Genomic DNA, 17,500 nt, shown 5'->3' with positions numbered 1-17,500 from the left:
TTAAACATGTTATGATCGGGGCCAGTGCCATGGTAGACCCTCCCAGTATAGAGGTCAATGCTGTGATGATTGAAAGTAGCCCCTTCTATAGCTTCCACCACATTGACTGTAGCTGTAGCCTGAGCCTGGCTCAGGTAATTGACGGCAGAAGCCCTAATCATAAACGTTCCTGAAGTATTGTAAGCATAACGGACTGTCATGTTAAGGCTCGTGTCGCCTCGAGTTTCAATAACACCATCACCAAAGCTGATGACGTATGTTATGTTTGAGCCCATTGCGATGGATACTGTAATTACAGCTATATCTCCAACCTGAGTAAACAAAGGTTTGACGTCTAATGCCAGTGAGTTGATCAGCTCAACAATTATAATCTCCTCTTGGAATGTCGTTACTGAAATGTTGTTGCTGCAGTTTACAACCATTTGGTATATCCCAGGTGCAACACCAGCATAGCTGTAATCAATGTTTATTTCTGAACCAGCATCTAATCGGGGAAAGAATCGTTCAAAGATTTCATGGCCCATGTCAAAGACACACATAACATCCTTGTAGTTCTGGGATGGGAAGATTGTCATAGGAAATTCTCCTAAGGGGAGGGCAGCATGAGTCCTGGTTTGAAGGTCAATGTCATTTAATGATCGTCTTGCCAGAATTTTCTCTGGCAACTCATAAGTAGTCTTACTAACGCCATTACGTATCTCAGCCACAATGCTGTAGTTACCCTCGGATGTATAAGTGTGTGCAATAATAGTGCTATTAGAGCCACCCATAGTTTTTACAGTCCCATCACCAAAATCAACGATCAACTCGACATTACTTCCAGATGATAGTGTCAGACGAAACTGTATCTCAGAATGCAGCTCAACTCTGGGTATCCCTACAAGCTTTAAAGTGGCGCCTGTAATCATTTGCTCCATGTTCACTTTTGTCATTACTTTTACATACCCTGCTTTATTAGCAAGGATTACAGAAGCACTAAGAGGAACAGAACTGAACTGGTAAGTGTGGAGAACCATGAAAACTCCATCAGACGTATTTTCAGATAGCTCGTGAAACTGGGTGTTCCCGTCACCAAAATCATAGGTCATGTTAATGGTTTGACCTTCATATTGGTATCCTGTTGACATAGAAGTGAAGACAAAATCAAACTGTAACATTTTATAAATTTACAGTAAAATAGCAATATAAACTGAATCATCAAATGCAATAGAAATTAATGAGGTACATACATCCAATACAATTTCCTCTCGGAATAAAGTGCTTCCATGATTATAAAACATCTTAAACATATATTCATGAATATGTAGTTGGTAAAAACAGAAGACCAATATTTCATCAAATTTACAAGCCTGGATGTAGTTTACCTGGAAAACTAAGAGTAAATGTAGCCAGTCCTGGAGGAATAGGTAATGGGTTTGGTCCAGAGGTCAAATTAAACCCAAGGAGAGGTTTAACAACATCCACCCACAATCCAGTTTTAACATCACTTACTCTGTCTTGACAACTTGCCTCGACCCACACTCGTCCCTCTGACTAGATACGATGAAAAATTAGCCTGGGATTATTCAATACATTAGCACATTAATATGAACACAAGAACTTTATATCAAAATCAAACATAATGAAATGCTGTTATAAAATTTTAGAACGGCATTAGATTAATAGTTAAATGTGGCGTTGGAATTTTTCTAAGATAACGGCAATAAAGTTATTAATTTTCATGACATGGAAAATTTACTGTAACGACTATTTCATCTGAATATATAATGAAGGAAAATGTTGGAAATGGAGAAAAAACTTGGATAATTTGATTATATATGTCCTTTTCATTTAAAATTTTTAAGGTGAATAATTGTCATATGTTTGATCTAACATGCTTCTACAAGTATATCCAGCTGTAAATAAGTACCAGCACCGCATCTGCTGAGTCAAAGGTAGATATAGAAGAAATTTTGCACATTACTCTTAATGAGACATTAAGTAACTCTTTAATGCTTGGGCATCTACAAACAATGAATGAAGTCATCTTACTTGAGATTTTATGCAATAAAGATTCAAAATTTTCTGTATTTTCATAACTTGTCTGCAAATTTTATTTAAGATTATGTAAAATTCAGTCTAATGATAAAACGTTACTCTTTACATCACAGAAATTACTAATCATATGGGAGTGTATCCCTCAGTACACACTGTTATATTATCTAAAACACAGTTACACTATATGATAAATTTTTAGTGATAGTTCTACTGTATATTTGCATGTTTTTTTTTTTATATAATTTTTTATTAGTCCAATATTACACCCCCAAATAATGGTTAATGTTAATCTCCCATCTCTTATTTTTCTCGTGTGGTACCATAAAAGCAACAACTAAGTTACTTACCTGGTCTGCGTAAGAATGAGTAAATACCAGTAAAGGCAATGGTGGCTCGACCTGCAGATCGTCAGTATTTCCATCACCATAGTTTACAGTACAGCTCGTCTGGTAATGAGACTCTACTTTAACTGTGAAATTATACTCTGTATTGGTTTTCATAATGTCAGAATCTGTTGTGAGATTCACAAAGGACAGGCCAGGTTTTATCGTCGTTATTGCTATAGCTGCGGTTGTGGCATCAGTCTTTGGTATTGTAACTGGGGTGGTATCTGTGGAGAACGTATCAGTAGCTGACAATTCTTTAGCCATTGGGGTAGAGCTACTTCCTGAAGTCGTTGTCCAAGTGGTATCTTGTTCAGTTGTTAAACTAGACTTGAAGGTTGATAGTTCAGTTGACGGCACTTCTGTTGTGGTATACAAGTCTGTCTCTGAAGATTTTTTTGCAAGTGTTGATGTTTCTGGAGTTGTAGATGTTAACTCTGTTGTTGAATCCGTATTTGAAGTTGTAGAGGTACTCCTTGTTGTGGCTGATGTAGTTGTGGTTGACTGAGTTGTCAAGATCACAGGTGGAAGAGTTGTTGTTGTTGTTACTTGAAGCATGGTTGTTGTTGGAAGAGATGTTGTTGAATCTGTTTCTGTAATTGCAGTAGTCAACTCTGTGGTTGACAAATCATGGCTATCTGTAGTTGACAAGAAATCTGTTGATGTTGGAAGATCTGATGTTACAGTTTCCGTAGTTGACTGAATACTATCTGCTGTTAATGTACTAGTATAAGGGAATGATTCAGTAGTGCTGGTTAAAATATCAGTTGCAGGAGTTTTCAGATCATCTGAAACACTTCTGGAGGCTGTAGATGGTTGTGAGGCTCCAGTTAATGGCGTTTTGGCTTTGACCGTAGAGGATGATGTCGTTGTGGATGTTGTGGAAGTAGTTGATGTAAAACGATAAAATGGCATTGTCGGGACAGGTGTTGTGGTCGATGGTGTGGTTGTAGGGGACTGTGTTAGTTCTGTAGATAATTCTGTTGATGAAGCTAAATTTGTAGTAGAAGAATCTGATAGTGACGATGAATCAGATGACCAATCCGTATATGATGAAGTCTCTGATGCTAATGAAGATTCTGTAAATTCTGTTGTAGAAGGAAATTTTTCATTTGATGTTGATGCCATCAGATCTGTTGACATTGAAGATGTGTCTGTTTGAGTAGACAATTCAGTGGTAGAAGAGAAGTCTGTCTCAGTACCTTCCGAAATTGCAGTTGTGACTCCTAAGAATTCTTCTGTGTGTAACTGATCATGTGTGCTGAAAGAATCGTTGACTAGTGGGGGACTCTCAGTTGTGAGCAGTTCTGTAATTGCAGGGTGGTCTGTTGTTGTTTTAGCATTTGTAATTGATGTAAGTTCTTTGGTTACTTTTGGAGTGATGCTTTGAGTAACAACCTTGGTTTGGGAGGAAACTTTTGATATTCTGGACATAGTAGACGCTGTTGATGTTGACATACTTGTTGTTGTAGTTGATGTTGTTGATGTTATCTGACTCATTTTTGGTGTTGTCGATGTTGATGATGTTATTTGCTTTGTTGCCTGCTGATTTATTATTGTTGATGGCTCTAAAGTTGATGATTGTGTTTCTGAGACTAATGTTGATTCAGATGACAACTGATCAAGGAACATTTTCGATACCTCTGTTGTTGCTGACAGTGTGGTATGATTTCCTAGTGATGAATTTCCACTGAACTCTATGGATGATGATGGTCCTTCAGTAATAGTCAAGCCAGATTCCGTGGTTTTATATTGTTGATAGGTTCCTTTAAACAAATCACCATTTGATGTTAATGGTGATTTCTCAGTGAATGACTGGGAACTTGAGATCAAAGATTCTGATTTTGATTGGACGTCAGAAGTTGATAATGAACCTTCTGAGGATGAATGTGGTGAATTGGTATTCACATGAGATGTTTCAGACATTGCTATTCCTGAAGTTGTTGAAGGAAGTACTTGATTTTCTGTTATTTCTGAAAATTTCTTTGTAGTTGCTGATGAGTATAATTCTTGTTGACTGGCAGTATTCATTGCTAATGTTGAACCTCCTGAATTTGAACCTCCTAAATTATCAAGTGAATAAGAAATTGTTGGGTCAGTTATGGTCGACCGTATTGTTGATGATATCTTTGTCTCTGGTTGGCTTACAGTTGTTGCTTCTGCTACTTTTGTTGTAACTGGTGTTGTCATTGTTAGTGGTGATTTACTTGTAGTTGGCAACAATGCTGTAGTACCAGTAGTCCCGGATGTTGTCAACGCTAGGGTAGTAGTTGTGCGACTTAATGGGTGTGTAGTAGATACAGATGTTGTTGGTGCATAAACTTTAAAATCAGATAATGTGGAAACAGATGTTTTGGTTTCCGTAGACTCGGTAGATGTGGATATAACTGGAGGAATGCTTGTTGATGGAGGACGGTCTTGCAATACATTCTCTGTAGTAGTCATCTTTGATGTAGTGGTAGTGTGACTTAATCCAGAATGCGTTGTGGATTCAGGAGCTGTGAAAACAGATGTGATTGAGGCAGATGCTCTGGAATCAGTTGTGCTGGCAAATACAGTTACAGTAGATGCTTTTTCATTGTTAGACTCAGTTGATGTAATTGTTACTGATGGAATGGTTGTTGATGAAGGAACATCTTCTGATGACGGATTATTAGCAGAAGTTAAATCAACTGGTGTGGCAACAGTTGTTGCCAAAGATCTTGATGCAGTTTGTAAGGTTGTAGGATAATTGTAAGTATTACTTGTTGACGTCATATCTATTGAAATAATCTCACTGGTTGTAGGCTGGGCCTCTAAAGTAGAGAAGTGCTGATCATAAGTTGTAGAGGGAGTAGCCACATCAGATGTTACATCATTTGATTTAACTGGAGAGTTCGAAAAAGATGTTACTTGTTTGGTTTGTATAAGTGGGGAGGTGGTTTGTGATAATGACAAGGGCACAGTACTAGAAGATTCTGGTTCCTTTGATTCAGAAGTAACAACAGTTCCCTGATCAGTAGTAGTAGTTGCAGTCAAGGCAGTTGTAACATTTACAGGGATGGTGCTAGCTGTGCTATTCATATACAGCTCTGAATGTGAGGGTACCAAAGAAGTATATGATTGCGTAACCTTTGATTCATTATTACCTTGAGTCATGTTACTAGAAGGTACTTTTACTGAAGAAATTGAAGAAGTAGAGGAATCATGGACTGATGAAGATTTAATTATTGAAGTGCTAGTGGTGGTTGGTGACGAGGTTGTTGTTGCTGTGGTTGTCGTTGATCTCCTAGTAGTTGACTGTGGTTTAACAGATGTAGTAGTTGAGGTAGTTGTAGAAGTCGCAATTGAAGCTAAGGGCGTTGTAACTGGTTTCTGAGTGGAAGTTGTCGTTGGAGGCCTTGTAACCGTTGTAGAAGATGAAGGACTTGTATACCTTATTGGTTGTGTGGTTTCTGTTAAAAAAAACTAATGTAGAATCACACATAATAATACGTATCATATTAATGAAATGATATATTGCTCTCAAGAGGTGAATCAGTTGAATTTCATATGCATATCTTAATTCTGAATTCAACTTATCCATGAACCATATAATTCATTTTGATATATTGTTATAATGTCAAAAAGATTTTTTTTTATCTTTTTATTAATCAAAAAGAAAATAGTAAAACGTAGATGCTATACATCTTCCTAAACAGTTTCATCTTCATATTGAAGTAGCATTTTAAACTAGACCAGTTCCTTCTCATATCAGAAAAGAAGATATGGAAATAGAATGTTATTCATATACTGTATTTTGAGGATTGACAAGAGGCAAACTTTGATAACAAAATATCAAAACTAATTATTTTGATAACGACAGTTTTAAAAACTTTAAATCGCCATAGCTAAGCAAGTTTTATCCATTTTAAATGCTCATTCTATATTATTTGGCCAGCTTGAGGTATTTCAGTGTCAAAACTAGGAAGTTTAAAACATCACTCATAGCAAATGATAGAAATGGTACAGTCCTTTATTATGAAAAGGTTACCCTGAATAAGACTAAAATATTCAATGGTCACAAATTAATGAGATTTTGTGCATACCTGGAGATGAGACATGGTCTGCAGAGTGAGTTGTAGATAAAGTACTTGTAATTGCTACTACAGTAGGTGGTGCTGTAAGAGGCTGTGCTTTAACTGGATTCACAGTTGTTAAAGAGACTGTAGTAATAGAATCAATCTTCTGAGTCACAGGGGATGTAATATCTGAGGAAGCAGTGTTCTTTTGATTTAGCAATGATTCTGTTTTAGTGTTAGCAGATCCTGATTCTGAACTAAATGGAGAATTGGTGACTAAACTTGTTACATAACTAATTGCTGTAGTGGTCAGTGTACTTATGTACCCCAAGGGACCAGAATACTGAGATGTACTTCTTGCCATAGAGGAAGTCTCAGAAAATGGTCCGGGAACACCTGAACTTGAAGCCATTAGAATTCCATCATCCGTAGTTTGAGTTGGAACATGATTCGTTGAAGTTGTTGTTAATTCATTTGTTGCCACAGTCACAGGCTGTGTATTAGTTCTCATTGAAGTCATTGGTTCAACTGTATCAAAGACTGTTGGTAAATTGGTCCTTGCTCCGGTTGTTATTGCATTTGCCATTGCATTGGTTGATGGTGATTCAACATTTACAGTAGCCTTTAGTGGACTAGTTTCAACAGTCACTGTTGTTTCTGTAAACTTCAAAGTTGTCGGTACTTCTGTATCTACAGTAGTAGTATGTGAGTTAGTCTTTGTAGTAATTATTGGAAGATCTGTGCTTAGCGTTGTTACCGGTAGATCTGTACTTAAGGTCACTTTAGGTGTTTCACTTCTTGAAGTGGTAGTATGTGACTCAACATTAGCAGTTGTTACTGGTATGTTAATGTTCACAGTTGTTATTGGGTCAGTTCTTACAGCTGTTGTTTGTACATCCATCTTTTCTGCACTTGTTATTATACCATTCTCTGTGGTTGTTTTAAGAGGGGTCTCTGCAACTACAGTTGTCTTATCTTTTTTTACAGTTGTTAATGAGGAATCAGGCATTAGAGTTGTAGTTGGAAAATCAAACTTTAAACTTGTTGGAAGTTCAGAATTCACATTTGTTACAACTGTTGTTGTTAATGCATCCTCCTTTTCGGTTGATACTTGTGGAATAGAAGATTCAGTTGTTTCTATCACATTAGCCTTTATGGTTGTTGTTAGTAGTTTATTTTCAGCATATGTTGTTGGCAAGCCAGTCTTTACAGTTGTTGAAGGATGATCTGTTTTTAGCCAGGTTGTTTTTGGATCAGTCTGAAGTGATGTAACTGGGAGATCAGTAGTTGTTGCTTCAGTCTGGACTGTTGTTGTTGTCAGAAGTTTTGATGTTAGTTCTGTCTGCTGGGAAGTTGCTACTAGGGGATTAGTTGTTACAGTTGTTGTCAGTAGGTTAGCCTCAATAGTAGATTTGATTGTGTCAGCTATTTGCGTGGTTGTTGACAAATCTGCATTTGTGGATGTCGCGTGTGAATTAACTGCCACTGAAGTCTCTAGAGGGTCAGTATTTAAAATCGTTGTTGGTTTTTCAGTCATAGCAGTTGTGGCTATAGAGGCAGTTTCTACAACTGGTATCTGCTGCTCAGTTGTTAAATTTGTTGATGATGGCACAGTTCTTATAGTTGTAACTGGGATATTAGTAGTTCCAATGGTTAGAGTTTGATCTTCCTTTGTATTTGTTGTTGAAGAATCGCTTCCTTCAACTGTAGTTAAGGAATTGGAATTTGAAGTTAATTCTGGGGACCCTGTCTGTTCATATGTTTTTGAAGATGTTGATAAATAACTTTTCAAGGACGTTGTTATCTCAGTTTTTGTAGATGTAATTGGTGAGTCAGTTTTATTTATAGAAAGTGTAATTGTTTCTGCAGTTGTGGTTAGGCCAATCTTTTCGGAGGTAGCCAATGAATCAGTCTCTGTAACTGGTGTAGTAGATTTCACAGAAGTTGGCATGTCTTTATTTACAAGAGTTGTAGGTGAGTTAGTGTTTACAGTTGTTGGTATACCTAAGGTAGTTAATTTTGCATCATTCTTTACAGTGTTTGATGCTACACTAGGCTGTACTGTAGCTGTTGGTGTATCAGGCTTACCTGCTGTTGTTGGCAGACCAGTGCTGGGAAAAGTTGTGGGTAGATGAGTCAACAGAGTAGTTGTTCGTGAATCAGTGCTGAAAACATTTGCTGGTGGGTCAGTCTTTGCAGCAGTTGTTGGCAGATCAGTAATTGAAATAGTTGTGAACAAATCATCCTTTACGGTAGTTGTAGTCGAATCCTTCATTTGTACAGTGGTTGGTGGATCAGTAGTCTCTACAGTAGTTGTTAGTGGCTCAGTGTTTACAGTAGTTGTTGGCAGAGTAGTCTTTACTGTAGTTGTTGGTGAATCAGTGCTTGATATACTTGTTGGTGGATTGATGCTTGAATTAGTTGTTGGTGGATCAGTGCTTAAAATAGTTGCGGGTTGATCAGTCTTTACTGTAGTTGTTGGTGGCTTAGTGCTTGACTCAGTTGTTGGTGAAGCAGTCTTTACTATAGTTGTTGGTATATCATTGCTTGAAATGGTTGTGGGTGGATCAGTGCTCACTGTAGTTTTTGGTAGATCACTGCTTGAAATCTTAATAGGTAGATCAGTATTTAAAGTTGTTGTTGCCAGATGAGTCCATGAATTAGTTGTTGGTGGACCAGTCTTTACAGTATTTGTTGGTGGATCTGTGCTTGAAATAGTTGTGAGTGGATCAGACGTTTCAACAGTTGTTAGTGGTTCTGTGCTTGAAATAGTTGTGGTTGGATCAGTCTTTGCAATAGTTGTTGGTGGATCAGGACTTGAAACAGTTGGAGGTAAAGTAGTCACTGCATTCGTTGTTGTTGGTGGTGGATCCATTTTTGAAGATGTAGATTGTATAGTTGTATCTAAAGAAGTTGTCTGTACAGTTTCATTCTTTATGGCAGCTTCAGATGAGGCATTTTCTATTAGAGTTGTCGGTGGAGGTACTGTTCTCACATAAGCTGTTGTTGAATCATTATATCCAGTTGTAGTAGTTGATACTTGTTCGCCAGCAGTCGAACCTATAGATAATTTGATATAGAGTAAGTTAACAAAGTGTGTCTAGTAAAGACTGGCATTGTTATATTTCAATTCTTAAAGGTTAGGAAAAATAATTGAAAGAAATAGGCAATTCAACATGACAGACAAATGAACATATAACATGTCCAATCAAACACACGCATGCATGCTAGCACACAACCAGGCGCACACACATAAGCTCACGCATACGTACATGCACATAGACAAACAGATAAGCGCGCGCACACTCACACACACACACACACACATATATATATATATATATATATATATATATATATATATATATATATACATATATATATATATACATATATATATATGTATGTATGTATGTATGTATGTATATATATATACATATATATATCTATATATATATATATATATATATATATATATATATATATATATATATGCACACACACAGTATGTGTGTGACAAAAGAAGTTGCATTCCTCATATTCTTGTAATATTTTCTTGTCTTGAGCTATAAAACGGATTTAATTTCTAAAGGTAGTTAGTAAGAATAAAGATAAACAATTTACCGCACAGTGATTTTTATTTTGCCGAAAGAAAGCTCTTTCACGTCCACCAAGTTAAGCGAGAGAAAAAAAAATTCTTTTCATTTCCAAGTTTGTGTTTCGCCCTTTTCAAAAGCGCATGAATTATAATTTCAGGCGCCTACTTGGCCTCACTCCGTTTTATACTAAGCCAGGCACTTTCCCACTTACGTGACTGAAGAATCAACCTTTGGTGTAGATCTCTTTAGTAGCTCGTACCTTTTTTAAAACCGTAATCGTATGGTGGAATGATCTTCCTAATCTGGTAGCTGAATCGGTGGAAGGTCAAAAGTTCAACTTGCACCTAATGTTTTTCATGTTGAACAGGCTGACATAAGTCTCTTTTTATAGTTTATATATGCAAGAAGTTTTGATGTTGTTTCTGTTCTTAGAATATATTATTTTAACTGTTCATTATTTCTCTCTAGCTACTTTATTTCCTTATTTCCTTTCTTCACTGAGCTATTTTTCTCCCTGTTGGAACCCTTGGGCTTATAGCATCCTACTTTTCCAACTAGGGTTGTAGCTTAATGATAATGATATAATAATAATAATAATAATAATAATAATAATAATAATAATAATAATAATAATAATAATAATAATAATAATAATAAGTTACCTGGTTGTGGGTACGTGTGTCCTGAATCTGTTGTACTAATAGTGATATATTAGTCAACTATAACATTACTACTAAAGACGCTGGTATTTATAAAAACCCAGATCTTTATTATTTAGTCTTGTAATTTCTATAAGGAGATTCCTCAAATGTATATATGAGAACAATTCCGTACTATTACCTCGGGTAAATTTAGCCACTATTTCATAACCTAGAAAATATGGGTTGACTAAAGGACTTTGAAGGATTTGAACGCAATAGCAAAAGTAAAAAACTTATTCCATATACAAAAATGACACTTCACAGTCAAATCAGACATTAATTTTGCCTTATGTTCCTCTTTAATCAAATATTGAATAAATTGAAGTTGGGAAATAACCATGGATTTCGTTATTTCCTGAAATTTATAGCTGTTGCAGAGGGCCTTCTAAGAAGAAAGCAGAAAGATCAGAAAGGATGGATGGATATGCATATATGAATTTCGGCCATGCGTGCAATCACTAGGACCTGGAAGGCCATTCAGTATCCATGGAAAATTTGGAAACAAAAAACCGCAGTTGCAATTTGAAGTAAAAGTTATGATGGGTATTATTAGAAGTATAAATTGCTCAAATCGCAAAAGAACATTTATGGATATTTCTTCAGAGAAAATTCAGGGATTATACTCTATAGTTTGGCGCTCAACTTGTAAACATCAACAGCTCAATATTCCCTAGGCAGTCAGAATTCAGAAGTCCACGCCAGGCCCCTTATACCCTTTTAGGCAGCCTTAAGACAAAAAAAAAAAAAAAAAAAAAAAAAAAAATCTAAAACAACAACCAACCTTCTATGATTTTTCAATATCTAGATCTCTAGCGATGATAATTATCATAGTCACCTAATAAAACACCAAAGAATCGTTATTAATACTTTTCCATGACAGACGGCAGTAGAAAGACATTCAATACTATGGGTGAAATGACTTAACAGTAAACAAGACATCAGTTAACTGGGCACATTTAATCTGACACTACAGTAGATAAATAAACTTTGTAAACCCGTTCAGACATATTTACCACACAAGCAGGGCGTTCATCAACAGCACTTCTTCCGCCCTTACATATAATGCACAATATTTGTATCTACCTTACGCTACCCTGATTTTAAGGATATTTCGGCTTTCGCCATAACCTCTGCGCTTAGCAACGTCCCTGGTTCCTAGTTCCTGGTTCCTTATTACTCACTCCGCAAAATAAGTTTGCGGGCACTCTATCGCTTTATAGATAGGTGCAAAGCTTCTTAGCTTATTCTTATTACTATGATTAAGCTTATTTTACCTGTACCGAAAATAAATTAATAATGAGATTCCCAATCTTTACTTTTATCTCAATCTACCTTGACATCGTCTACCGTTCTCTCCAATAACAACAACTAATTCCAACTAATGTCCCTTTATAACAGCCCACCATTTGATCTTACTGTTTTTTTATCTAGGTTGATGTTTTACAATATGTCTTATTTCTTTATAACCTACCATTTGAGCTCTCATTATACCACAAAAACAATATATATAGACAATCAATCTCAATAACTTTATATTTTCCATTTAACAACTACAACATTCATTCTATATAAGTAATTTGGTGCCGGTTTAGTATGTGGCCTACCTTTCGAACATGGTCTACGAAATTCTATCTGTTTTAGTATGTGGCTTAACCTAACCTAAACTAACCTAACCTTACCAAACCTAACCTAACCTAACAAGCCAGGTAGGCCACATACTAAACCAGAATAAAAAAGATAGGCCACATACTAAACTGGCACCAGTAATTTTCAGGTCATAACCAAATAAAAAGTGAGCCCCAAATAGTAGAAAAGATTATAGCCATTAACTTGTTAAAATGTTCTGAAACTTTTTTAATTCTCGTTAGACATATGTTGACAGGATGTTTCTAATAACGCAAACATTCAAAAGTAAACTAATAAATATGGATAAACAAAATCATTAATAGAAAACAAAAATAAAAAACGGTATAAGAAAGATAAATTCCATAGGGACACCTAAAGGTAGACTAATAGATATAGAAAAACAAAATCATTATTAGAGAATTAATAAATAGATGATCTAAGGAAGGAAAATCATACCCAGCGTCGCCGAGACACAGCAAGTACCAGCTGCCACCCAAAGGATATACGAGACTTTGCGTATCCTAGAGTGGCTAGTAAACCCACCCGCCATGAAGGAACGCTTCGACCGGAATTTCCTCTCTGAACACCGACCTCCTTGCTCGCAACAACGTGAAGAAGTGGACTCGAAGCACTCCCATGTCATGGATGGGAGATTTATATATAAAAATGGGAGAAATCAGATAACAGAGCGAGGCAGGTGAAGTCTAGGAGGTCGATAGCAACAATAGGGGAGCCAATTGCCATGGAGTCTGGCGTGTTTTGGTCATTTCGTTTGATATTTACTGATGATAATCTTTTTTTTTTTTTAGACTTCAAAATCATTTTCATTTTGTACCTTACGTTACGATGGCAGGTGGTATGATGCAAGATTAGAGGATATGATTGAACGTGATACACACACACACACACACACACACACACACACATATATATATATATATATATATATATATATATATATATATACATATATATATATACACGTGTTAATGTGTGTTTGTATAAACGCACATACATACACACATTTATATATATATATATATATATATATATATATATATATATATATATATATATATATATAGGTATGTATATACACACACACACACACATATATGTATATATATATATATATATATATATATATATATATATATATATATGTGTGTGTGTGTGTGTGTATATACATACCTATATATAGATATATAAATATATATATATATATATATATATATATATATATGTGTATATATACATATATATATATATATATATATATATATATATATATATATATATATATATTTAAATAATCACCATGCACATCTGTTCCAATCAGGATATAAATCCTTTTGATTCCCAGCAGAGGCTCAAGCATATGCCCTCTAGAGAAAAACGATTTTCATTTCTCATTTGATAATAATAATAATAATAATAATAATAATAATAATAATAATAATAATAATAATAATAATAATAATAATAATAATAATAATAATAATAATAATAATTTTTTTAAACAAAAATAATCTTAATCATAATAATAATAATGATAATAATTTTAATATCATTCGTTTCTTAACTTAGCCGAACCTCTTCAGCTCTCTCTGATACACTTATCTATCTATAGTGATGACTTTTTTTTACATTTTTATATCGTTTCCACATTTAATAGGCTTGATACCTTTCAGATTCGATACATTCATTGTGGTTAATTCCCTTTAACAGCTACTAACATCCCATCTCAAAAATATATTTAACATCCATATCTTTCATTTGAAAATAAATGTGTCTCAGGCTCTATACATTCATTGGGTTAATTTCTATTAACAGCTGCTAACATCCCATCTCAAAAATGTATTTAACATCCATATCTTTCCTTTGAAAATAATAGTGTTCCAAGCTATATACTTTCATTGTGGTTAATTCCCTTTCACAGCTACTAATATCCCATCTAAAAAATATTTTTAACATTCAAACCTTTCCTTTTAAAATTAATGTGTTTCAGGCTCTATACATTCACTGTGGTTAATTGATTTTACCAGCTACTAACATCCCCTCTTCAAAATATATATAACATTCATACCATTTGAAGAAATGTATGTACGCGTTTGTATGTGTGTAAAATAGCGTACAATTACATAACAACAAAGGAAAAGTGATGAAACCAGACAAGAAAATAAAAGACGAAATTAATGCGTGCAAAAAATGTTGGCCTTTCGGCGTAACCAGGTATACTGTAAAGCGTAACAGCTTAATGAAGATTTATGTCGAAAGTTTGTCAAGAATGAGAGGAAAAATTCTGAAGTTTGGGGCACTAAATACATTTTGAGCAGGAGAGCGAAGACAACGCCCCCCCCCCCCCACTCTCTCTCTCTCTCTCTCTCTCTCTCTCTCTCTCTCTCTCTCTCTCTCTCTCTCTCTCTCTCTCTCTCTCTCTCAAGTGACATCACCACTTCAAGAATAAGTTCTTTCCTGTACCTTGTCCTAAAGATGCTCCCATATCTCTCTCTCTCTCTCTCTCTCTCTCTCTCTCTCTCTCTCTCTCTCTCTCTCTCTCTCAAGTGACATCACCACTTCAAGGATAAGTTCTTTCCTGTACCTTGTCCTAAAGATGCTCCCATCTCTCTCTCTCTCTCTCTCTCCTCTCTCTCTCTCTCTCTCTCTCTCTCTCTCTCTCTCTCTCTCTCTCAATTAATCTTTCCTTTTTTTCCTTCCAGCTCCTCAGCCTTACAAGAAAGTCCACTCGTAAAGACATCAGACGATTCATTTCAAAGTTACGATTTATCTTCAGAAATTAAATCTTAATGGCGTCGTCATTTTTCCTTTATCTGCTGGTCTGTCCTCACGTTTCAGGAAATGTGTAGCCTAATGCAATGTTTGTTTCATGCATGTATGTATGTATGTATGTATGTATGTATGTATGTATGTATGTATGTATGTACAGGTATAGCCAAATGCAATGTTTGCTGGGTGTATGTGTGTGTCCCGTTGTCACAGCTCAGTGTAGAATTACTGTCAACTCTAAATGCACCTCACCCCCCCCCCCCTTTTTCTCTTTCTCCTCACATTTCAAGAAATGTATAGCCAATGCAATGTTTTCTTAATATATGTATCTTTTTGGCTTACATATACATGAAATAAATATATTAAACAGGATATTTTTGTGAAATTGTCATTTTGCTATACATGTCATTCTCATGAGCATCTGTATAATGAATGTTTTAAAGATAAAAACTTCAAAATATGCTCTGAGTGTTCATCATATGACCATACATTCAAGGAATATACAGCAATACAAAGAAATGTCAACTGCAATTAATAATACAGAAATTTAGCAGCAAAATAACCAGTGAGATAGGATATAATCAAAAAATAAAATGCAAGAGATAAAGGCGAACAGAGATGCAGCATCCACTACAAGTTACGCCAAAGTAACAGTACGGGGAGTTGTTAAACTAATATAAATAGCATCCTGAATAACGTTCAGCTGCAATAAATTTCAAGCAGCGTCAAGAAGGATTCTACCCCTCAATAATGAACACCATATTAACAGATAATCTACCAACCATACGTTTCTCTGAAGTGGCAACAAATACGGTAACAAACACCACGAAGAGGAATGAAAAACAACAAAACCGTACAAGCAGAACAAGCAAATTTCAAGCAACTCGGAGTTTATAGGATTCAACACAATATGAAGAGAGACCACTAGAATGTTCAGAAGACGACTCTTCAGATGACAAATTACAAGGAACCTAATTCGGACTCAAACTCAGCAATTCCTCCCTCAAAAGGTGTAAGAATTTTGCAAAAAGAAAAAATACGACATTAATCAACAGAAGAAATATAGCTCTCACTAACAGGTCTTTCATGTCTCTCCATCTCTCCCATTTTGCAAAATCCACAAGGACTAACTTGAAAATCTAGGAAATATGAATCCTCCAAACTTCAAGAGAACAAATTGTCTTTATGAAAGAAACAAAGGCAATGCACCTTTATTTATTTAAGGTTATTTTTAATAGAATAAGTTCATCCCTGTTAATACCAAGATATTTCTGATTTTCTATTGACAGTCCTTTTGAAAAGATATAGTACTGATGCATGTCGCTAATAGCCCCTCTTGTTAGACTCCTTTAGCATGAGATGAACTAGTCACAAATAAACTCATTTTTTACAAATCTAATATTCTAAAATATTCCGAGAACCGTTCAATGGGTTTATCTGTGCTTTGCTCGTTGGTTAGTCAAAATGGAAAAGTAAGCTGGAAAAGTAACAGAGAGGTAGAGAGCCCTTAAAACTTCCTATGAACTGTGAGTAACAATTCACTCTACAACAGATACCCTCTGATGGACGCAGAAATTGAGACGTTGCCTCATATGGGATCTGCCTGATGCCATCTCTGGACGGGGTACAATCAACAGCATTTAACGACAACATTGGTTGAAGTTGTCGTTTATATGCTAAATGCAGCTATTAGAGAGAGAGAGAGAGAGAGAGAGAGAGAGAGAGAGAGAGAGAGAGAGAGAGAGAGAGAGAGAGAGAGAGAGTAAGCCATCCAGTCGATTTGTTCTTCACTAATACGAAAGAGGGCGAAGCCCAAGAGATTTATGAGAGAGAGAGAGAGAGAGAGAGAGAGAGAGAGAGAGAGAGAGAGAGAGAGAGAGAGAGATATTCACCTATTTGTGGACAATTCTGCCATTTGTATTGAGGGAGGCTCTCTGGAAACTAAAGATTGTTCTTTTGCCAAACTCCAAAAGATCTATTTATTTTTCTTTTCCAAAACCTTTGGATTCGTCCCTTAGATTTTCAATTTCCTCTTCTTTCTCCCTCTTGAAAATTCTGGTCTCGTTTTCACAGCTCGGTGTGGATTTACCGTCGTTTCTTCCCTCTTGAAAATTCTGGTCTCGTTTTCACAGCTCGGTGTGGATTTACCGTCGACTCAAAAGTGTCCTCCAACCTCTCTCTCTCTCTCTCTCTCTCTCTCTCTCTCTCTCTCAAGTGACATCACCATTCTAAGGATGAGTTCTTTCCTATACCTTGTCCTAAAAATCTTCTCTCTCTCTCTCTCTCTCTCTCTCTCTCTCTCTCTCTCTCAACCGAAAAGTAGAAAT

At 35.7% G+C, this 17,500-nt stretch overlaps 1 protein-coding gene across 1 annotated transcript in view; it reads right to left on the bottom strand.

Annotated features, from left to right (window-relative positions):
- The window catches only part of LOC137657645 (uncharacterized), a 444,763-nt gene that overhangs the window by 302,382 nt on the left and 124,881 nt on the right, over window positions 1-17,500 (bottom strand). The window contains exons 3-6 of the mRNA XM_068392046.1: window positions 6,488-9,520; window positions 2,385-5,854; window positions 1,365-1,533; window positions 1-1,117 (exon numbers count right to left, since the gene is read on the bottom strand). The exon at window positions 1-1,117 is cut by the window's left edge and continues 532 nt beyond it. Coding sequence (XP_068248147.1) covers window positions 1-1,117; window positions 1,365-1,533; window positions 2,385-5,854; window positions 6,488-9,335 — 7,604 coding nt within the window. The 5' untranslated portion in view covers window positions 9,336-9,520. The remainder of the gene's footprint in view (window positions 1,118-1,364; window positions 1,534-2,384; window positions 5,855-6,487; window positions 9,521-17,500) is intronic.

The sequence above is a fragment of the Palaemon carinicauda genome, chromosome 18 (genome assembly GCF_036898095.1).
Source record: "Palaemon carinicauda isolate YSFRI2023 chromosome 18, ASM3689809v2, whole genome shotgun sequence".
In the NCBI taxonomy this organism is placed as follows: domain Eukaryota; kingdom Metazoa; phylum Arthropoda; class Malacostraca; order Decapoda; family Palaemonidae; genus Palaemon; species Palaemon carinicauda.
Note: the sequence above shows the minus strand (reverse complement) of the source record. Positions and strands in the feature narration are given on the sequence as shown.